We start from the raw sequence: 23,487 nt of genomic DNA, 5'->3' as shown, positions 1-23,487 counted from the left end.
TTTCATTTTTGACAACTGTTTGTATTGGCACAGCCATAGGCAGTGGCTAAAACTGGGGTTCAGTCACAATGTAACTAAAGCTACAGAAAAGGGTTACTTGGAAATACCAGCAACTGACTACTGAGCCCTTAACCCTTTGGTTAAAAAAACCCCAAGGGTTAAAAAAAACCACAAAAAAACAGGGTTAAACCCCCTTGGGGCTTTCCCAGCTCTTTTCTTGTCTTTTACCTAGTATGTTTCCATAACCCTTGTGAAACGTGGAATGAACAGAGCAATGGAAATCTCTTTCTTGAGCCCAGCCCCTAAGAGAACACCACTGAACATGTCATGTTATTTGGAAATGCAAATGCTTTGGGCAAGTACATGTCAATACCAAGAGCAAATATAAATATCTGAAGCTCCTGAGCCATATCCAACATTTTCCAAAGCATTCCCAAGGATGCAACCAGACCTACGGCAGGAGTTGATGTGGCACATCTTCCTAAGCTCAGTGGAAAAAAGGAATGTCTGTCAAACACAAACATTCTTTTTTTTTTTTTTTTAATTGAATTAAGATGCCAGGTCTTTCAGGTGAGTATCGAAACATGCAAGTGCTTCTGATAAAATGACTGAGGTCAAGCCAGCTTAGAAGAATCAATCACTGCAATAAACAACAAAAATGTTTTCCAGAAAAGCATAAAGACCAATGCTAAAAAGAAAAAGCAGGACAAAACCAACAAACTTTGGTATAATCAAAAGCAGAACCCCAGCCTAACAGGACAAAAAAGGCAAATCATGGATGTACTTATTTTTCAAAGCACAGCTGCTGCACTGGTTTGTGACCGAACAGAATGAGTCCCATTCCATGCCTTGTGTACTTCCAGAAACCTGTTAGGATCTTCCTTCTAGGAAAAACTAAACTACTTATTCGTATTTTGAATCCATTTGAACATCACTGTCACTTGAGAACAGAACATAGGGGGGACAGTGTCTGAGAACAAGAAATTTGGAACACATCAGCTGAGTATCTTTTCTCTTTACCATATTTCCTCATGTTGACGAGAGTTGTACTGAGAAAAACTTCACAAACTCCCCACATCTTTGGGGGGTAAGCAGCTACATTAGCCAACTCTTGGATTAGCGCCTTTGTGCTGTATTGGAGTAGTAGCTAGGGAAAAAAGGGGAATGGAAGATGGGAAGTCACAGAATTCCTTAGATTGGAGAGCAGAGGAACAGACAGAAGGTTTCCAGGGTTTGTTACACTGGCTTAGAAATGAATTACAACTTGCTGAACTAGGTTCTAAAGTTTTTTTGTACCATTATCATGTGATTGCCAGCATTCCTCACACACTATAAAATTCCAAGCTGGTTTTCTACATTTCCAATTTCCTGAAAATAAGCGAAAGCAGTCTGCAAAACCTGCAAATTCCAGTAAAAAGTACTTTTAAAACCCAAAATTGGTACAATCCTAGACGAAGTGTTAGTTTCTATAGAAACAAATGGCTTTTTATTGACTTTGTTACTCAACTTTCAGCAAATCGAGATGTTAATTTGTTAAGAACAGCTCCATTTGCCAAGTATGCTCTTTAGGAATGCCAATTAAACCCTGTCCAAAGGAAGCGTGCACAGCTAGAGCTGCACTGAGTACTTCATCGGCTTGGGAGATAACTTTTCATTCTGATACCAATGTCCCTGGAGAAGGGCGGTTGTTGAGGTAAGACTGTCTGCGTTCTTCACCAACTAAGAGTTACAAATCGAGCATCCAGCTTTGGAACGCAGTAGACCAAAGGCAGTGGGTCTGAACCACGTCTGCGGCTGCCCGTACACCCGGACGGGGAAGGCCAGTCGCAACGCCGCACACATTTCTGGGACAGCCTCACGCACCCACTCTACTTCCATCCCGAAACCGTTCCGACAAGCCGAGGGGCCGGTCACAACAGGGGCCAGCGAGTCTGAGCACACGCCGCTCAGGGGAACGGCCGGACCGATGCGGCAGGCAAGGCCACGCACAGCCCGCGCCCCAAAGCCGGGTCGCGCTGCCGGCGGCGCGGCGGGTCAGTGCCTCAGAGCCCGCCCCAGCCTCTCCCCACCCCGCCGAGGGGAAGCGGCATCGCCCGCCCCCGCCGCGGGTGCGCGTCCGGGAGGAGGGGGAAACCCCATCCGGCGCCTCAGAGAGGGGATCGCGCACCGCCCCACCCGCCGGGGAGCTGTTCCTAAGGGCACGTGGTCATTTTACGACGCTCGCGCATGACGTCACCGCGCTCCGCCGGGCCTTCCCAGCCAATCGGCGGCCCGCTTAGTGAGGGGGCGCAGCGCGGCGGTGTGCGCGCCAGTCAGCGCGAGGCTTGCACGGCGGCCGCGCGCTGCCGCCCCGCCCTCCCCGTCGCGGCGCACGGAGGGAGGGAGGGAGGGGAGAGAGGGGGAAGCGCCCGCTGGAGCCAAGATGGCGGCGCGTGCGTGAGCGCGGTGCGGGCTGAGCCTCCTCCCGGCGCCGTTGCGGCGGGCTCCTTCCTCCTTGCACTCCGCACCGCGGCGGGTGAGCCCCAGGACTCCGCCAGCGGCCACAAGCGGCCCCAGGGGAGGGACAGAGACCGAGCGCCCCCTCCCCCGCCCCCCCCTGCCCCCATTGTGTGCCCGGCCCCCACCCGCCCGCCTCCCTCTGCTGGGGGGGGTGGGCAGCGGCGGCGCGGAACATGACCTCGATCCACTTCGTGGTGCACCCGCTACCGGGCACCGAGGACCAGCTTAATGACCGGTGAGGGGCAGGCCGTACGGCGGGGAAAGGAGGGGAGGGGCCGGCCTGGCGGGGCTCGGCCCCCTGTGGGTGAGGGGAGGGGCCGGTGGCGGCCGGCCGGAGCGCGGCGTGGCGGGGGCACCTCGGGGGAGCGGGCAGTGCCGACCGCGAGGAGCGCACCGACACCTCCGCTCCCCACCGCCGTGTTGCCGTCCTACAGCCGCGCCGCAAGGCCCTGGTGCTTTCCTTTCGTAGGAGCGAGGCGGGCCGCGCCGTACGCACCCGGTCTCTCCGGGCGGCCGCCGCCGTAAACTTTGCCCCGGGAGGGCTCGGGGATGGGCGGCTGTGACCTTCGCCGCGGGCCTGCCGCCCCTTGGCGGCCTCGGCAGTGATCCGGCCTGCTGGGGGATCCCGGAGTGTGCCCGGGAAAGTGGGCTTCAGAGGATGCCTGGCCCAGCACGATGAGGAAGGAGCGAGCATGGCTGTGTCCATATTAATCAGAGATGGAGCAAGGCAGACAATGCAGATCGGGGGGTCGTGGTGTGTGTGAGCGAATGATGGCAGTGAGGATAAAGGAGACGTACGCCGGGGATGTTACAGGCGCACGTCCCCCCCAGCGTTCTGTGCGTTCCCCCTCACACGGCACCTCTTTTAAAATCAGAAAAGAAGCCCAATCTCCAGATTACTGGTTGTGTGTGTCTTGCCTGGGGTGGGAATGACAGCTAGAACAGAAGCACAGCCTGCTTGGAAACTGTACAGCTAACTTCTGTGTTGGATTGGGGGACAGAAATTGCAGGTTGGGGAGAAACTTGAATGGTTGGGAGAAAATAAATCCGTGCACTGAATTTTCTTCGCTGCTTGACGTGTATTTGACAGCATTCTGTGTGGCTGTCAGATATTTCTTGTGCAGCAGTTACTACTGGTATGTGTTACAGCTTGTACATTTTCCTTGTATTCTTTTATATAGAAATTCTTAAGAAGTGTGACTGCTCATCTTTAATTTTTTATAAATTTATGTGTGAATAAATCGAGATCTTTAATCATCACTGGATAGAAACATACTCTTTTTGCACTGTAGAAAAATATTATTTAATTTTTATAAATAGTTTTTAAATATTTATAAACCTTAAAGTATGGGCTCTTGGTTATATTCTTTTGGATTTGATCTTGCCAGGTTTCACAGTAGGTCAGAGTCCACCTCATTTCACTCTTGTTTGTAGTTAGGTCACTTTTCCTAGACCAGTCTTTGCTGAGATGCCCTTATTAAAACACATCTGAGGTTTGAGGGCTTATGATGAGGAAAATAGGTCATTGTAAAGATAAAATCTCTGCCAAACTACATCCATCATCCATGTCCTTAGACAGGGAATAAGAACTTCTAATGATAAAATAGGTCCAAATCCTGAAGTGTGTTAGTGTGGAGTGTACTTTTTTTTTCCTTAACGTGATGATACATTTTACAGGATCATGCTTCCTAGGAGGCCTGCCCATTCCTAAGGGGTTGATTGGCTTTCTCCGAAGTAATACATTCAAATTTGACACGCATCATCTTCCTTTAATGTGACAAACTGAGGGGTGATGCTGTACTAGGAGTTTTTCTGCCTCTTTGGGCTGTTTTGATTTAGGGTAGGAGCTGGACGTTGAACTTGAAAGGACCCCAGTGGGTTTTCTTTTTTTTTTTTTTCCTTTTTTCTTAATTTCCCATTTTTAAAATCTTGTTTGAATGTTGGTAGGCCTTTAGAAAACATGTAACGTGAAATTAGCACACTTTACACAGAGAGAGCTCTCATCTGTTTTTTCTTTAATGTCACCTGTTTTGTTGACTTATTGATGTTAAATATGATGCCCCTTCAGTCTTCATAACGCTTCCTTTTCTTTTTTAATTTTTTTTCCTTCTTACCACAGCAGCAGCTCTCACAACTTCTATTTGATACAGGAAGCTTCATAATATGTGGTAATTAATGTATGGAGAAAGCTACAGAAGTGCTATTAAGTAGTGACTGATTTTGAAAAATCAAGTGGCTCCTTGATCTGAGCTGCAAGTCATGAATTTCCACTTCATAAATATAATTTTAGTAGAAGTGCAGTAGCTGTGTATCAGGACTTGCAATGTGGTGAAATCAGAATGATTCATTAGTGGGGTTCAGGCACACACGTGTTGGAAATGCCAGTTCAATTTTATCAGTAGCACTGCTGCTTATTACTGTTCTGTCAATATAGATCAGGATCTAGGTAGCTTAATACATTCTCATATATGTGCTCATAGAACTAAGGATCTTGGAACATCTCATGCCTCCATAATTTTTCTTCTCTCTCACACTTTATAGACTTTTTTGAGTCTGTGCTGCAGAGACTGGTCAGTAGCCCAAGTGAGGTTTTTTCTGTCTGCATTCTGGATGATAATTGTTTCTCAGAATGTGATTTTGGGACCATACTTCTGCAGTGCACGCTTTCACTTGTAGTGTATATTGAACATGATGAATTGTGTTGTTTTCAGTAATGGATTTGTGTTCTGCATCTAAGGAATAATCACATTTTAAACCACAAGGGATTTAACGCTGCAGTGCCTGTGTGTTCAGGATACATGGCAGTTTTGAATTTTTATAATAAAATATTTGAAACATTATGCTTAATCATCAGCAGAGATGTGTGAAGGGGGGGAAATGTGTTTGGAAACCATCTTTCTCCTGAAGTGTTGCTCTGCTTTTAGCCTCCAAAACGTTAGGAAGTAGGGTTGGGTTTATTTATTTATTTTTTTTTTCAGTTTGGTCTAGTTTGTGTCACTGTGTTTTACAGTTTTTATTAGATTTTTCTGTGTAATTTGTTGTCCCTCTTATTCATGCAGCAGCGTGAAGAATGGTAAAACACTTGGAAAAAGAAAGGAAAAGTAACTGTTGTACCACAAATAATTAGGAAGACTCCTGAGCATGCCTACTCATCATCTGAAAGTACTTCTTAACTAGTGCTTTTGGAAACGCTAGCTAGTATTGTACCTTGATGGTAGTTATTAGATCTCTCTCAAATAAGTTGAAGCAGTGTAGGCTTGTTCGTGGTATTCACTCAGATGTCTGGAAGATAGTTGCACTGAAGAAATCACATAGAGAATAGGGTTATATTTAGTTTTGCAGTTGTATTAGGATTCACTTTTTTAAATGGATAGTAGGCTAAACTTCTGTTTAGGATGAACTGAGGTAATTAAACTTGTTCTGGTAAGTTTATTTAGGAAGATAGGTAACTTGGAATTTCCCCCCAGGCAACTGGTTCTCTGCAAACTGAGTATGAGAAATTTAACTGGAGAAAAATTGTGTAGGGCTTGCAGTTTGAGAAACAACTCCATAAAGTATTGGGGTTGTAAATAATTAATGGCTTTAATCTTTGAAAAAGTGATGTATAGTTTCAGTTGCAGTGGGTGTTAGATGTATTTTGTGGTTATCCGCCTGTTCCATGTATGTTTCAGGGTTGAAGACTTTGTGCTTTGGGAATGAAGTTTGCCAGAGTTTCATAGATAAGTCAATCTTAGTAAATTCTTTGTAGTATATCGAATTAATTTTATGTTGGGTTAGGAAGTGGGTGTAACCGAGACAGGTACCTTTTCTTGGCTATTATGAAACCTCACAGGAGCAGTTTAACTTGCTGCTTTGCAGAATGAGGAGTCTTTTCACTGTACATGAACTAACCTTCAGGAACAGGATTTGTCTCACGGCTTTGCCTTTGCTTTTGCTTTACACTAAGAAAATTCTAGTCAGCTAAGTCATTTAAGTCCTAGCATAGGGTAAGGTGTTGTTTTTGAAGTGGTCATTGATGCAATGTTAATATGTTTTTTTTCCTCTTCTCTTGAAGATGAGATGTAATGAATTTGGTTAAATAGAGAGTATTCTGAATTTGAGTGTTAAGAAGTGACAAGTAATAAGTTTTCTTGTGGCAAGTTTTTTTGAGACAAATAATGTGACTGAGAAAAGATCGTTTGAAGCTACAGTGAGTATTTGTGGACAGTTAGCTTTGGGGGAAAAAGGCATTATTTCGCTCTTGTACGAGTTTGTTTTTTCTTGATAATATGTTCAGTGCCTTTCTCTGTTATTCAAATATTACTTACTTTAGGCCATGCCTGAACTAAAAGTGTACTTTGCCTTGCCCGCATTGTTTAAACCCTCTGATAATCAATTTCCATGGAAAAAATACCTAGCAAGAACATACCCTTTGAGCCTGTGCCTGTATATCATGTAGTTTATGTACATGAAAACATCATTTCAAGGTAATAGGGAAGTGATCAGTGGATATGTGTGCTGCTGCTCTGGCAGATTTTCTTAACACCTCCTGCCGTGCTTTGCATTCACTGATGAGCAAATGTGTTAAAAATCCCAAGCAGATGTTGCTGGAAGGAGCTGGTGTTGGGTGTGGTGTGATTCTGTTTCGGGAGCCAGTGGTGATGTGGAGCTGATGTCCTGGCCCCACATGTTTGTGAGAGCCATGCATGGAGAGGGAGAGGGAGAGAGAGCTCCTGATAACACAAGTGTTTGTTTAGCTCTAAACTCCCCCTTCCGATCACAGGCACGCTGAGAGAGCACCTGTCCTCTGTGGACAGGAAGTTGGGGGAAAGAAGGAATTGACTGAATTGTTCTTAAATAGCAAACCCAGAAGTTGTGAGCAGATAATAAAGTACTTTTTTTAGCTCCAGTGATTTTATTTTGGTGCACTTTAAACCGTTTCCTAATCTACTTTAGCAAAAGTGAAGTTAGCCTGCCTCGAACAGGAATAGATGATTTAATTACAGGAGAACCATTGCTGATGGAGTACTTTAATTCTCTGGCTTACAGTTGCTTGATGAGACTTCAGTAATGTAGAAGTGTTGACTTTGTTTTTATGATTTATTTCTTGAAAGCATAGCAAAATTTGTATTGACTTCTTTTAGAAGAGAGTGAGGGAATGGCATGGCTATCATAGAATCATAGAATAGTTAGGGTTGGAAAGGACCTTAAGATCATCTAGTTCCAATCCCTGCTATCACGGCGTTATTATTATCATCACACTCTTAGTTAGAAAAACTTTTTTGAAAAGAAAATGTTTTAGCTGCATCAAAAGGTTTGCGCCACCAGTGTGGTTATACAGTGTTACAGGATTCATACATTGAGAATCAGTGCATTAAGATTTGATCTTATTTCAGTATTTTTATTTAAGGATGATAATTTGGGAAGTTAATCATCAGAATTTACACATAAGCACCAATTCATATCTGGTTGAATGTGAAAGGTTACACAGGCCAGAAGTCTGGGCTTTTTGGACTTTGCTCTGCCAGGGTTGTCTTTTGGTTACAATTGTTTGCTAAGCCCTAGACAACTGCTTTTTACAGAGTGTGTATGTAATTGTCTGTGAATGTTCTTGCTGAAACTTTCCTGAGATGTTGCAATTAAAAGTAATTGCTCTCTTCTGAAGGGAGAAGGTTTCTTTTCCCCACCTCTTACCTTGCCCTAACTTTTAAGTGTCTGATCCCACAGTAAAGTCACTTAATTTGCTAAAATGATAGAAAACTAGCCCTGGTAAAGTGAATTAAATACACTGGGAAGTTGAGCTGGTGTATCTCCTGTCTGGGTGACCATCAGAATAGCTGGATAAAAAAAGGGAGGGTTTTGAAAAGTGCTGCAGGAGAAAGAGGTGGGAGTGAAGAACAGAGAAGAGGAAGCAGGTTTGAGTTCCTTCCATTTTGAAAGCAGCAACTTTATTTTGGCTTCTGTAATGTGAAACTGTTCTGTGAATGTGATCTGGACTGAGAGTAGTTGTGACCTGTCGCAAGGAATTTAGTAAAACAGTAATTGGGGCACAAATGTTGCCTCTTTTTTCCTCCTCAAATTATCTATGAGGCTTGAGCATATTTCTTGTTAGACCAATGATAAAGCAAGATTAATGGAGTATCATATTAATAACCATGCTTTAAGCATGGCAGTGCAAGTCAGAGCTGTCAGAAAACAATGCTTTTAATTCTAAGAACAGTAAGGTTCAATGACATTTGTGTGGTAATTCTTGGTAAAAGTTAAAATCTGTAATCAATAGCATGCTTCTGAGGTAACTTTGATGTAGCATGTATTTATAAAACGTTCTAGTTACCATGTAGGATACTTGTCTAAAATGATGTGTGTCAAAAATTTGTAATTAAGCCATAAAATAGGTGAAAAGGACATGGCACTTTTTTCCCCTTAAACTATCTAAAGTTTAAGTAAATAGCTGTTCAGTATGCAGTTATATTTACATGAAGAATTACTTAACAGTTGGGGGAAAACAACCAAGGATGTACCATGGCGAGCTCAGCAGTGTGTTGTAGCTGCCCTTTTACAGTTATGGCAGAGGTAATTGTTCCTGGCTTAACTGAAATAGATGGTGGTATGTATTTGAAAATCAGATAAAGGAGCAGGGGTTTCGAGGTAGGTTTTACTGCAGTGCTTACACTAGGTTTCAAGGTAGCTTTTATTGTAGTGGTTACGCTAACAGCAATTATGTAGTTAAATTTGCAAGATTCTCCCTTTCAGAGCTGCTATTTTCTCTTTCCCTGCATCAACTCAACAGCCACTTACCAGAAGAAGGCCATACGCAAAAACTACTTCTTCTTTTCAGTCGCATAAACATTTTTTTAAGCTTGAATTCAGTGAAGTCGGGGACAGATTTGACTCTTAGTAACAACTTCACATAGAAGACTGCAATAGTTGGCACCTGTATATGCTCCAGAGAAAGCACAGGGACAAAGCGTAGTTGTAGTGGCTAGAGGATTTTAAATTGGGAGGAACAAGTGGGAGAAAAAAATAGTGAAATAAGTGTGCAAATGTAGTTTTCAAGGTGTATGTGTATTTTGTCCAAGCTGTAAGGCTGTCAGCTTAAATGAGGATGGTCACAGTACTAGTTAGTCCACTACAGCAATGATTATTCGGGTTTCAGATCTTAATTTTTTCCTCTTTCTTGCATAGAACTGTTTTGACAATAAACTGCTCTACTTTTGGAGTCTTTCTGTGCTTAAAAACCCTTCAGTCAACCAGCACTGCTTCCTTTTTTCTTACCCTTCCCCTCCAAGCAAAATGAACTATTTTGTTTCAGTTTAAAGAGCTTTTTGTTACATTTCAGAGAGAAAATGTACCACTGCACTGGTACAAAGGCATGAAATTTGCCTATTCTTCAAATATACTGTAAAACTGAGTAGAAAGGCATAAGCTGGGTGCGCTGGTCATCTGTGTTTATGTAGAACTGCCAGTTTGGTTTCAGTTGAGTGATGTAACTCTTGAATTTGCTGTCTTTGAAAAACGTTGTCTTCATCTCACAAGGCTCCTGCCAGCACTTGTCAGGCAGAATTTCTCACGGTAAATATGCTTCACCCTGTCTTTCAGCAAATCAGTGCCAGTCCATGTTGGTATAGAAAGGTTCTGAATATTGCCACCTTTTTGTAACACCCCAGCATGATTATTTGTGGCTATTCTCAAAATGATTTTTAACATAGCATCTTATGGTTTGCCTCATTGGCTGGGTTTTGCAATCCCAAGCCTGTTGATGGTGTGCCATAAGATGTCTCTTAGCAATTCCTCAAATTGTTTACATCCACCATGGAGATGAAATATGTGCTTTCTGCAGTTCTGTTTTGGACAGCTTTTTTTTCATTAAACTGGTTGATACCTTTTAGCTGAAAGATGCCCCAAAATAGCTTTGCTTCCTTATGTTTCTGATTTAGTGTTATATGATGATGTTTTATTAAAGAATGCAGGATGAAAAAAGTTTTAAAACATTCACATGACTAGTACTATTTTGGACATGGACTGTGTTGGAACTTCAGCTGTCGGCATTTTATTGCCAGCTGTGAGATAAGCTAATGTAATTTGTGACAACGGTGGTGTAACTTAACAGATGAAAGCATGAAGAAGGCTGCTGCAGATTGCAGTGATCTTATGAAATTTGTCTTCAGAAAAAAAACCCAAACCAAAACAATACAAACCCCAAAACATTCTAGGGGGTGTGTTTTTTGTTTGTTTGTGTTTCTTGCTTTTTACTCAAAGTAATCACTGTTGTGAACGGTTGGAATATCTTGAGTAATGGAGGATGGTTTTACCCATGCAGCTGTATGTTGCCTGTTTATTAGAAAATACTCCAGACAGAAACTGTATTCTGTACACAGGACTTGGCGGTGTTATTTTCTGCCATCATCTCTAGTTAGACAGGATGCTAATTTTTGCCTTTTTTTTTAACGCTGTGTAGAAGTAATAGTTGGCTAGCTTAAGCTAACCTGTGTTAAAACAGCATTTAACAAATGTGCTTAGTCTTTCATAATGCTTCATTCACTGGTCTGCATTAGGTTTCCTCTGACTCTTTACTTTTTTCACCTTTGGGATATACAAAGGTAGGTCGAATACAAGGAGATGAATCTTGATTAAGGTCTCTCAATTCTCTGAAAAATTGTGATGTCACTATATAGTTTCCAGTGTGGAGTCTGGCATTGACTTAATATGGAAAAATGTTTGTGCTACAGTGGTTTTTGTGAAAAACCTAGCTGCAAAATAAATACCCCTGTGAACGCAGTTGGCGGAGAGCTATGGGCCTTACTCTGTTGTCACTTGAAATCACTGAGTTTGTCTTTTCCTTCAGTAAGTGTGCTATCCTTTTATTTTTTTCATTTCACAAATTAGTTTTTTTAGATGTGTCTGTCAGTGTTTATTCTTTCATTTATGGTATGAAGTTTTGCTGTTCTCTGTCCAGCCTGACAATGATCAGGGCTGGTTTTTTTTTTCTTTCTAGTAAACATCAAGAAGTGCTCTTCTAAAAAGAATTTACGGCTTTTAATCCATTCTGTATTATTTCTCCTTTTAATATAACTGAGTTACTGTTGTCTGACCTTTACTAAGGATTTCTCTCTTAGGTTGTTGAAACTCCTTTTTTCAGCTCTAACCATACTTTGTACATTAGTAACAGAAGTTTTCCTTCTCCTCTTTCTTTTCTCTTTCCTTTATTTTTCCTCTCTTTTTTTTTTTTTTTTTTTTGGCATTATTTACACAATTTGCTGAGTTTGGCAGAATATACCTGTCTCTAGAGCAAGGATTTAAAGGTACTTAATAAAACATTCCAGTGATACAAATCATTGGGTAGGCAGGATGTAAGCTGGCCAGGCTTGCCATGCTCTTGATGGGAGGGCATGGGGGATAACAGGCTGTTTGCTGCAACGGCCAAAGCATTCTTTCTCTTGGGATGCAGAATCTGTATTTGGCAAGATTGTTACCTAAAATAGTATGGCCATAGGCAAAACGTGGAGCAGGAGGTACACAGTGTGCTTTTTCATGAGTTCTTGTAGTGGAACCAAAGCACTAGTTATGCTGAGGGGAAGCACCTGGAGTTTTGTGGCTGTGGCACAGACAGATGGAAAAGAGGATCTGTTTTCGGCAATGCAGAGAAGTATTGTGATGAGGTGCACACCTCAAAACCTGGGGTTTCTTTTGAGTTATTTTGCCTGCAGTGTGCATCTTACAAAGTGGTTTGGCTGCTCGTTTTTCTGGCATGGTGCTTGCTTTCTGCTCTACTCCCTGTGCCAGGCCTTGTTCTGTTCCTATCTGAATCAAAGATACAGTGTCTGAAAGGAAGGGCTTCGCAGATGTATGTTTAGTAGAAGACAGTACAGGGTGTGGAGAGGAGCACCTGATATTTAAAAGGCATTTTTTAGCAAGTTTGAAAAAGTGACATGCAGATAATACTGTGATATTAGGGGTTTTGTTAAAGGCTTTGAGCCTTGGACATGGAAGAATTGGCAAGTAAAGGACTGGACATGCCAAACGATCTTTCCCTATTGCTAAAACTAATTCAGCATGTGAATAAGCATGCTGGACTTTCTTGCGAAGCAGTTAGAATTCTGTGTCTTGTTTGTGCTTTGTTTTTAATAAAATCACTTGTATAAAATATACTGTTGCTTTTCTCCAGCCAAAACACAAAGAATTTAATAACATGACAGTTCTTTCTTCTTAAAATATTTTGATAGCCTTCGAATGCTCTAATCAAAGGCCATTTTCCAACTTTGCACTTAACAGTAAAAGCTTCCGAAAGCTTAGAGCAATAATGAAGGGGAAAATGATGCCGAGGTTATGATTTGGGTTCCCACAGTAGCCTCACCTGTGACCAGAACCTGGCTCTCTTGGCTTCAGGTTGGTGTGCTGGTACGTACAGAGCCTCTCTGGTGGCTCATAATTAACTCTTGAAGGAGCTTCTGCAATGTGTCACAATGGGGCACAAAAGGGTTTTAAGGTTTTACAATGACTGGATTTTTATTTTCATAGCTTTTTTTTTTTTTTTCTAGTAGAATCACTACAGTAATGCTCTGTCAGTAAAATAGGATTCCCCCTCACCTCCTGTTTTGTCTAAATGTGTTCTTTTAAGTTTCATGCGTTCTAGTCAAACCACTGTACAGCTTCCTAGCTGCATTTTGGTGTTTAGCATTCATGCTGCTCAACATAGTAATACTGGCTCATGCTATTTTGTGTGAGTATTTTTAAAGTATCCTTGAAGACAACCGTGGTGTTGTAAATTCTTGTTATCTACATCTTACTCTCATGGAGGGGTATACTTATTGAAATGATGGATAGCTAAATAGCTTACAATTTCCATTGTTTTAAAATTCAGAACTTCTACCCAGCTGAGTTGGTTGATCCAATTGTTTAGCTTTTAGTGGTTTTCTGGCTGAAGGAATAGCCGTCTGTTAAATGCTAAACAGAAACTTTTTGCAACTACAAGAACTTCGTGCAGTTGAACAGATTCTGGGAACACAGAATGATGATTTGATGCATTCTACACCAGGAAACAGATTTCTGTCTTGTATTGCCTGAATCTGCGACTCATGTTTTTGCAAGTCTGCTGTCATAGAATAACATCAGATTGAGGCTGACTCATTCTCCTGTGGGATATTTTTCTTTTTTCCACAGAAATACTGCTAGGCATTTAGGCGACCTGTAGCTGTAGGATTTACTACCAGATTCTCTGGATATTGTGTTAAATAACATATGTAGATGTGCTGTAACTGCTATGAGCTAGTCCTGTCAGGATAGTGCCATTTGTGCTGTGATTTCTTTGTTTATATTCAGACTTTTCATTACAGCTGTTTTTTTCTCAGACACTTGCCTGACGCCTTGGTGTAACAGTCTCAGCTGTCAGCCTTTCCTCATTTGAGAGGTGCTCCAGTCCCTTAATTGTCTTTGTGGCCTTTTGCTGGACTCTCCAGAATGTCCATGTCTCTCTTGAACTGGGGAGCTCAGAACTGGATGCAGAACTCCATTTGTGGCCTCACTAGTGCTGAGTAAAGGCAAGCATCCCCTCCCTCAGCCTGCTGTCAATGCTTTGCTTTAAGGCAGCCCAGGATACCATTCCCTGTCTTTGCTGCAGGGCATGCTAGCTTGTGCTAGTTCAACCTGGTGTCCAGCAGGATTCCCAGGTCCTCTTTTTGCAGAGCTGCTTTCTAGCTGGGCAGCCCCCAGCATGTTTTGTTGCATGGGGTTGTTCCTTTCCATGTGCAGAACTTTGTGTTTCTCCTTGCTGGAAGTCTGGAGATTGCTGTGCTGTGAATGGCAGCATGATCCTCTGGCATGCTGGCAGTTCCTCCCAGTTTGGTGGGTGTCTCAGCAGGCTTGCTGAGGGTACGCTCTGCGCTATCATCCAGATGGTTAATGAAAATACTGAACCACAGGACTGGACCTGGTATTGACCCCTGGGGTACACTGCTAGTCATTGACCTTCAACTAGACTTCATGCTGCTGATCACCACCACTGGGGCTCAGATGTTAGCCAGTTTTCGGTTTATCTCATTGTCTGCTCATGCATCCATACTTCAGGAGCTTCTCTGTGAGGATCTTGCAGGAGATGGCGTCAAAAGCCTTACTAAAGTCCAGGAAGACAGTATCTACTGCTTTTCCCTCATTCTCCTACACAGTGATATAAAATCTGCCTTGCTTTCTTAAAACTAAAACTGATGCTTATCTTTGTGTGGTGAAGAAGATGGGTAAGTCATTTTACCTGCCTCTGCAGTATGTCTTTAATTCTCAGTATTAGGTATTGATGGGTATCTTACCTTTGACCTTCTGATGTTGTTGCCACTGTCCTATCTTTGCCATTTTTTCTTGCCCTGATTTAACCTTGTTGTGGGCTAGCTTATACCTAACTTTAGGTATAGGTCATTATCTATATCAGTGTTGTTATATCATGAAATAATAATGGTCTACTGTAAGGGAATTTACTTCCTGTAGTCATTGTATTATCTGAAGACTTTTCAGTGGTATTGCAGAAAATTGTTTTCAGGAGATGACTTTGTTTGATGTTTGCCGTATTAGCTTTCTGCTGTAGGTGACTGATTCAGCGCAGTGTGTTAATGTTGTTCAAGAGAGAACTATTAAATGGCCAGAACTACGTTTATCAACCAAACTGACAGTCTTATGAAATAGAAAATGAAGTTTGGGAGCCATATTCTGTAATCCCATGTTTGTTAATACCATGCAATTTAAGAGTAGCTGTTACAGTCAGACAAAGGGTCTGTCTTGTTTTCCTTCCATTTGTGGTAGTGGCCAGTGCTAGATGACAGGAGAAGAATGTTAGAATAGGGCAAACATACAGTGATGCTTTTCCAGCTTCTAAGAATTTTCAGCTCAGGGATTTCCTGGGCAGTAGGTGTTGGTTTAGTGTGTAATAACCTAATAGTCCTATTTTATATTTCTTGGAATGAGGAGAGGATGTGGTGAAGCCATGGTACATTTGATTACTGACTGAGTGGAGCAATGACTTTCTTTGTCCTCTTGTTTCAGTGATCTGTGTATTACAGTCTAAGCACATCATCCCACCCTGCTGCTGGGTAGCATTGGTTACCTCAGAGGCTGTCAGTTTGTACCTGTGCACGGGATTTTTTTTTTTTAATGTGCATTACTTTATATTTTCTCCAGGAAATCTTATCGTCTGCTTTTGTGTGGTGCTTAAGCATTGTTTTGCATGGATTCCCCCCACTTACTATCCAGAATGACTTAATACTTAAAGCACACTCTAATCTTCTCCTCTTCCCCCCCTGCACTTTCCTCCTACTCACTGGGTTTTATTTCTTCATTTATTCAAATGGGAGAAAGGTGCCTGGTACAGGAACTGTGGAATTCTGCTTCTTTAGAAACTGCTTTCTGATGTTTGACATGGCAGTCGGGGTTGGGATCCTTCTGTATGCTGTATTATGGCATGGAAAATAGCTGGATGTGACTTTGTATTGGTGACGGTGACAGTGTCCAGTGTCCAAGACATTCTCGGATTGGGAAACAGATATTTTCTTAAGCTTCTCATTGGAGTCCATTTTCTGCATTTCTGAGACTGTTTACATGACACCAGTAGACAGGCACAGGCATTCATTTCCATGTGATTCAAGATAGGCAAGTGTGATAGGGCTTTGAGCTAGGGCTTTGAGCTGGAGGCTGTGCAGCACTGCTGGGCTAAACTTTTTCATGGCCACAAAGCTGCCTTCTTGGGCTGGCTCTCTATGCTTGTAGCACTTCAGTGGCTCATCTGAGGGGTGGAGGTGAAAGTTCTGTCAGTTATTCTGTACTTCTTTTTGCTCTGGTGTGAAAGTCTCTTAAGTTTGTTGATTTACAGACTTCATTGATGTATTAAGTTCACTTAGAAAAATGTACCAGGGCTAAATTAGTTTTGATTTCCCCACAAAAAGTTGTTCATCATACCAAACTGATTGTTTTTTCCTCTTCTGCAACTCTTACCATCACCATGCAGTGCCGAGGTGAGGAAAGCTCCTGTGTGGTGGGGCCTCTGCCCAATAGTTTAATTTTAAAGTGTGCAAATAACTCTGTAAGGTTATAAAGGAGCAACTTGAGGAAAAATCCAAGAGACTTCTGAATACTGTGTTGGGGACTCTGTAGTATTCCTGGCTGAGTACAGAAAAGCTTCCTTCCTTCTGGAGACTTGTAGCATGCAAACACTCAGTTTTACATCTCTGCAGTTAAATCCTTTGTTTGGATTGCTTAACTTCAGTGATTTTTTTACTGTGTGCTCCTCAAAGACCTAGCTGACATTTAGAAATATAGTCTGAAGTTGCAGAGAAAAATGAAAAATAGCTTCCATTATATTGTTACAGAAATTAATCTCTGAGATGGCAGAAATTGTTTTAATACCTGTGAATGAATGTGCAAGATGTACTGTCATTTGACCAAAGCTGCAAAATGTCAGATTAGATATTAGCACCTGTAAATACTGCTTCTGTTCAACAGCGAAGAAGTTGTTGATAGGAAAATTATGTAAATCTTGCTGCATGAGATTTCTATTTACAGTTCACTCTGCTTTTCATGTTACTTGCCTGCTTCAAAAGGTCTTGCAGATGTTCACTGCCAGTAGATGATGTAGGTATGGGTTTTTTTCTTATTTTTTTTAACTTAGTTTCTTAACATGGGAGAAGGATGCACATGCATTTGTTGAACTATTCTAAAACCTTATAGCAGTAAGAGAGTTCTGCTTATGTCTTATGTCTTGATTGTTGGTGTGTGAGTGGTTGCTGGCATGATGGAAGCACTTGAGAAGGATGAATATTCCTGCAGGATGACTGGCAAGGTAGGACTGCTGCTGCTGTACCGCCACAGGGAACTGAGCGTGGGGAAGGTGCTATAGAATTCTATAATGTCTTAAAAATAAATCTCATGACAGCCTGCCAACTTCAAACCAGACTTTTATTCTCACAAATTGGGTAAAAGCACAAATTGTAAACTAGAATTTTGCTTATGTGGGTTTAGGCCCTTGTTAAAATAAAGTAAATTTACTTGAAAATGTACTGAAGTCCAGTTTTTTAATAAAATACTTGGTATTTTGAAATGAAGTTTCTGTGTAGCTCTCTTGCACTTCTGAGCCTAACTTGGTTTTATAAAGCAAGATGTGGTAGCATGATGAGTCCTCAGATAAAATTCTTTGAAATAGAAATGTTCTTTGAGACAAAGAATGTCTTGCAATGAATGAAAGTGTCACCTGTAAAGTTGAGCTCCTGTAGTCCTGAACTGGAACCTCTTCAGCTGCTTAGTGTGAGCAGTTCCCTTCTAGCCTAATCAGTTTGGAGAGGCTAGAAACTGTAGCTGTGAAACTTCAAATCTAAGCAATCCCTGCTTGGCTTGGACAGACAGACTTTGTTTTCCTCGCAACTGTTTCTGGATGAATTTTGGGAAAGATACTTAAAAGAATGTGTGTCTTAACACAGGAGGCCTCATCACTAAGCTTTGTGTGTAAAAGTGTGGCAAGTTAGTGCATTTCTTCAAAAATCTGTGAGCAAAATACGTGTTGCTTCTTTGTCCTTTGAAATGGTTTAATGGCTTTAGTGGACATTTTTCAAATCTTAGCCTGCCCAGGCATTCATATTGGAGATTTGCTTTATCCAGAAAGGTCTCAGTAGATGTGTTGACCTTCCTTATTGCAAGAATTGATTGAATTGTCTCTGGCTGTATCTCTTCCTCCAGCACATTGTCAGTTGAAATTACTGAATTGTGCTGTTAAAATTAATGTGATATTAAATATGCATTTCATGTTTTTCCTTCAGAGGGTTGGTAGTCCAATACCATGCGATTGTGCAAGTGGAAAGGCTCAGACTGCTGAAGGAAGTGTTTCCGGAGTTTTTATTAGCACACACATACTCTCCATGCAGAATACACAAATACATCTTTCTGCTTTACTCTGTTTTTCTGCTGGTTTAGTTTTGTGCCTGGTGTTCACATGGATGATGGTGGCAGCAGCAGGCAGGGGGAGGAGTGGGGCTGAAACCAGCAGCCCTGCAGGGATGGTGCTGGGGAGCTACACTTTTCACCCAGGGGTGTTTTGCATCAAATTCAAGTCCTCTTGGATCTCCAAGTTTATTAGGCTGTACTTGGTAATTCCGCTATTATAGCAGTTGCATATGAGATGGTTAACTTTTTTTTTTATTTCCTTCCTGTAGGAGAGGTTAGTATTTTCAGCCTCATTGCTTGTATCCTTCTCTGCTCCCTCCCCTTAAATGCTGACAGCAGTCTCTTCTCAGTACTGTTAAAGCTCTTTTGACCCAAGCTTGTTGCGAGTAGACCTGCTCTCTTGAGGTTGGCGTTAGTAATAGATGCACTGAGTATGCAAGTCTTAGCAGCTTTCTGTGCATATTTCTTCGCTATCACTTCTGAGTTTTTTTACAAGTAAAAAAGGATTATGATGAATTTTTAAAATTGAAAAATATTCATTTTCTGTATGCTCAGGTTTTGTGACACAAAGCTTGGATAAGGAAGCTTTAGATGTTGCTCATAGACTAGTCTAGTAACCATCTCCAAGAAAGGGCTACTTTATTTGCCGTTAGCTTTTCACATAGGCAATGCAATGAACTTAAACGTAGGTTTTCCTATTCTGTTATTACTCGTGCTTGCCAAGAGAAGAAATGTTAATGGGAAACAGCTCAGGATTCTTATAGGAAACTGTTAGGTGATATAGTTAAGATGTGAAACTTCAGGGGTGTTTAACTTGTCATATATTATGCAGCAGATCCCTGCTTGCTTTATAAAACCAAACCGGTAAGGTGTGGAAGGTATGCCATTTGTCTTCCAGGTTCATTCCACATTCTCCCGCATTAGTTCACTCTTGTGGAATACTTTCTATGTGAGGTTTATGTTCTCTCTTTCCCTTTTGTGGGCTGTCTTCACAAACCTTATCTATGTATGTACTCTTGGTCTGTGTGAAGCAGTTGTGGCTGGAAACTGGGAGTGTGAAATTGCCGACTGGCAAACCAGCAGCTTGGCTTGGATAGCAAAAGGCGATTCTAAGCATGTTCACTTCCTTCCTGCTCTCCTTTCACTGTGGTCCTTTCCTTTTGTACTTGAAAGTTATTTCTATCAGTATAAATTATCTTGTTTCTCAAACAGACATGTATCTTTTCCCTCTTTCCCTCACGACAAGCACTTTAGAGTTAGGTAGCTGAGAATGTAAAGGCTTGGTTGTTTGGACCTCAAATCTGTATTCTTTCTCATGCTCAGGGCTTGCAACTAACTGGAGTCTGTCCATAGCAGTCTGTGTAGAAACTGAAGTGGTGAAGCAAGTGAAAAGAATGGGCTTAAAGACATGGGTTCAGACAGAGGAAAACAGTGCTGGTGTGCGTGTCTCTTAGGTTTAGATAGGTATTGCTGGTTAAGGAGGCGTGTGGAATGCTAAGATGAATGGGGTACCAAAGGTGGTATTTTTTTTTTTTTTTATTAATTAGGAAGACCTTGCATTATTTTTTACAGAATTCATCTCAGTTTTATAACTTAATATACTGCAAATAGTCTAACTAAAATTGGAAGCTGCTTAGGGGCTTTTCAGGTTTACTTGTTATCTTTGGGAAGAAAGGAGCTCAAGTTTTACCTGAAACGCTTACCTGCTATTACAAGAGTATCCTTGCTGCCTGGATCTTTTCTGAGTGTGTCAGAAATTACTGTGTTGGTTTCCACTTTTGGATACCATACCTTCTGAGCAGGAATGGTCTGTGGGTTGGCCACTTTTTTTGGTTCTGATCTTCCGTTTGATGAGGTGCCATGAAAGTGAGATGGAAGAATGTTTGGAAACATTCTTTCCCTTTTAGTAAAGGTGATGTTTTACATAACCCTATATATAGTTAATTTGCTCTTGATTATTCCTTCTACTAGTCGAAGTTTGTTGTTTGATCCTTTTGATGCTGGCTTTTGTGCATCTCTTCCCCTGTCTTTTCAGTTTTGGGGAACTTTCTGGCATATTTTTGGCTCTGATGTGCCACATACTTTGATTTCCTAGAAAATGATAATCCTGTCTGCTCTGGGATATGGTATTCAAGCTTATACAAGGAACCACAAGTATATTTACAGTTAATGCTCATTGCTTCATCTGCTTATTTTGTGTGTAAAGGTGTAAATGGTGATAACAAGGCAATAGTAGTGCTTTTTGATAGTGACTTGCAAACACATAGAAATGCAAGAAAGAATGGGGTTTTGTGGCAAGATAGTAGGTGGAAGGGTAAAACTCTAAAGCAAAACCTGATTTGAAGCTGAACAGCATCCAGTTCTTATACAGACTCCCAGCACCATGTCACATTTATGTCAAGCTTCAGTAAATGTGGTGGTAAGTTGTTCCTATAATGTTGTAAATATGCTGCTGAAGTGGATTTTGTATACTGTGGAGGATGTCTTTCAAACAACAGCTTCATCTCTTTTTGTTTCAGATTAAGGGAAGTTTCAGAGAAGCTGAACAAATATAATTTAAACAGGTAAGACATACCACATGCTGCTGTAAACCACTTAGGAAAGTACAATATTTCAGCAACAGTAACAAGAAGCAAATGGTTGTGCTGTAGATATACTCTTAGCCTCAATTCTGCTAATACTGAAGTACACAAATGCTTCAGATTCCTGTATTAGTAAGAGAATGTTAGATTTTCATTTATGATAAACAATATTATTAAATAGACTCCCTGTGATGCCTTAATTTGAAGAATAATCCCTGTTGTCAATTGATGATCACATTACATGAGAACTCTATCTCTTTAAGGTTTTGTTCTGTATTTTATGTATTTAATGACCAAAAATACATCATTATTGCCTCAACTAATATACATATTTAGTCATTCTTGAATGGTTTTGTATCGTTAACTGTCACTGCATTTTGTTCCTTCCATATAGCACTTGGTTTTTATGTTAATTTTTTTTTAGAAACGTTATACATTCTCACTTCTTGTTTTCAGCCACCCCCCTTTGAATGTATTGGAACAGGCCACTATTAAACAGTGTGTGGTGGGACCAAATCATGCTGCATTTCTTCTTGAGGTAAATTACTTAAATCTGCTCACATAACAAACTTGAAATTGTACAGTTAAAATTAATTCCTCTAACATCAAATTTATCAACATTCTTCAGTAACTGAAGCCTTGTTTTTGTTTGTATTTTTTTTCTGTCACTTGTCTTACATTTCAGTTTTGGACACTTGGTTTTCTTATTTTAAATGCAGGATGGTAGAGTCTGCAGGATTGGTTTTTCAGTTCAACCAGACAGATTGGAATTGGGTAAACCTGATAATAATGATGGGTAAGAAACTCTTTTCTTCATATTAAATCATTCTTCTGAACTGGATAAGCAGCGTAGCTGCTTTTTTGGTTTAGTTTTTGTTTACTTTTAAACTAGAGTTCCTTTGGAATAGGTACTTCAAATGGATACTTAATGGTTATGGTGATGCAGCCAAACAGCCTAGCTTGACAAATTGGTATAGGAATAAATAGTGGATGTGATTCGAAAAGAAGTGAGACAGAATCTCTTTAACTTCAAGAGACAAGCCCCTCCAGAAAAAAAGAAAGCTTTGTTAAATTGTTAAGGTTCATGTAGAATCCACTCTGAAAGTGGTCCCATCTGGACAGGCTCACTGTTGTCTTCAGTCCAGGTAAGTCCCCCTTAATAGGACTGTTAAATGGTTCATATTTGAATGTAAGTCACTTATTAATATCTAAGTAGCATACTCAGGCTCAGGTTTATGGAAAAGAACACCTGGTGATTACAGTTAGTACATATGTGCTAACTGAAAATTTAGTGCAGTCACTAACTCAAATCATAATTAGCTTAATATGTATTTGTGACTGTGCTATTATGGATTGCTGGTGTACATAAGATCTGTTAGGCATGTTTTCCACTTTCTCTTTCAGTGTACCTCTTAATAATACAGTTAGATTAGTTTGGAATATTCCCCAAGGGTGTTGCTTAAGCTGGTATGTTACCAGACTAAGTCCCTGAGAATTTAGACCTGGGATTCCAGGTTTTGTTCTTAACCCATTTGGGATTGTTTTGTGACTGATTTACCATCTTTTACTTTCAGTTCAAAGTTGAGCAGTGGCTCAGGGGCAGGAAGGACATCCAGGCCAGGCAGGACTAGTGACTCCCCATGGTTTCTGTCTGGTTCTGAAACTCTGGGCAGACTGGCAGGCAACACCCTTGGGTAAGTTTTGATAGGATTGAGGCTGCAATCTGTTTGTTCCATATTTGAGTATATGTGTATACACATATATAAATTGTATGCAGTATGTATAAAGGAACGTATAATTACGGCAGTCGTGTAGGTAGAGTGTAACAAGAAAAACTTTATTGACTCGGTCAAAATAACAGATAACACAAGTGACCCTTCAGTACCTAGGACATGAAGCATTCTTCATATGTGTGTGAAGAATAGCTTGGTTTTGGCTGTGCTGTCTTTTTTTTTGGAACGTTTTTTAGTTACTTGATTTTGACAAGCAGTTTTTTAGAGGGACACTATCAATTTAAACCCCATTAGGCTAGCAGCATAAAGTAAAATGAGTGCATTTACGGAGGAAGAATCTTCATTATCTATGTTTGCAGACATTTGTGTGCTCAGTTCTGTTGTGCCTTCTCTCCCCTGCCCCAGGTAATGAGCAGTGCTTTGTTGGGCCTTATACATAGTAATAGGAAGGGAACATTTGGAAAAGCTTGTCACTCAGAATCTTTAAAATTGTACTATATACTAAATGTACTATACAGATTCAGGTTTTTTATTATTAGCTTTAAAATTGATGGTGTCCCTTTATATAGCAGTGTAAATTAATCTCCATTACATAATCGCAGTGAACTCTCTGTTAATATATTTTTATAAGACGTGTTGAACATTGCTGCTTCCTAAGGTTACTGACCATAGTGAGGAGAATTGCATTTACAAACTGGTTTCTGCATATGAATGATTTGTTAAGAGGGAGGAACTACAGCTTTTCCACCAAAGTGAATGTTGTTTATGTTGCCAAATAAGCTAAT

The 23,487-nt window shown here is 40.9% G+C and overlaps 1 protein-coding gene across 17 annotated transcripts in view; it reads left to right on the top strand.

The window, feature by feature from the left end:
* Positions 1 to 2,366: 2,366 nt before the first annotated feature.
* UBR5 (ubiquitin protein ligase E3 component n-recognin 5) overlaps positions 2,367 to 23,487 on the top strand; it is an 87,361-nt gene continuing 66,240 nt past the window's right edge. For 11 of the 17 annotated variants that reach the window (XM_080609888.1, XM_080609884.1, XM_080609880.1 and 8 more), the window contains exons 1-5: positions 2,367 to 2,734; positions 20,907 to 20,951; positions 21,426 to 21,507; positions 21,689 to 21,765; positions 22,544 to 22,663. In XM_080609888.1, coding sequence (XP_080466014.1) covers positions 2,673 to 2,734; positions 20,907 to 20,951; positions 21,426 to 21,507; positions 21,689 to 21,765; positions 22,544 to 22,663 — 386 coding nt within the window. In that variant the 5' untranslated portion in view covers positions 2,367 to 2,672. The remainder of the gene's footprint in view (positions 2,735 to 20,906; positions 20,952 to 21,425; positions 21,508 to 21,688; positions 21,766 to 22,543; positions 22,664 to 23,487) is intronic. The other 6 variants (XM_080609887.1, XM_080609886.1, XM_080609894.1 and 3 more) reach the window with 2 other exon arrangements.

Source organism: Psittacula echo (assembly GCF_963264785.1).
Source record: "Psittacula echo genome assembly, chromosome: 2".
Taxonomy (NCBI): Eukaryota; Metazoa; Chordata; class Aves; order Psittaciformes; family Psittacidae; genus Psittacula; species Psittacula echo.
Note: the sequence above shows the minus strand (reverse complement) of the source record. Positions and strands in the feature narration are given on the sequence as shown.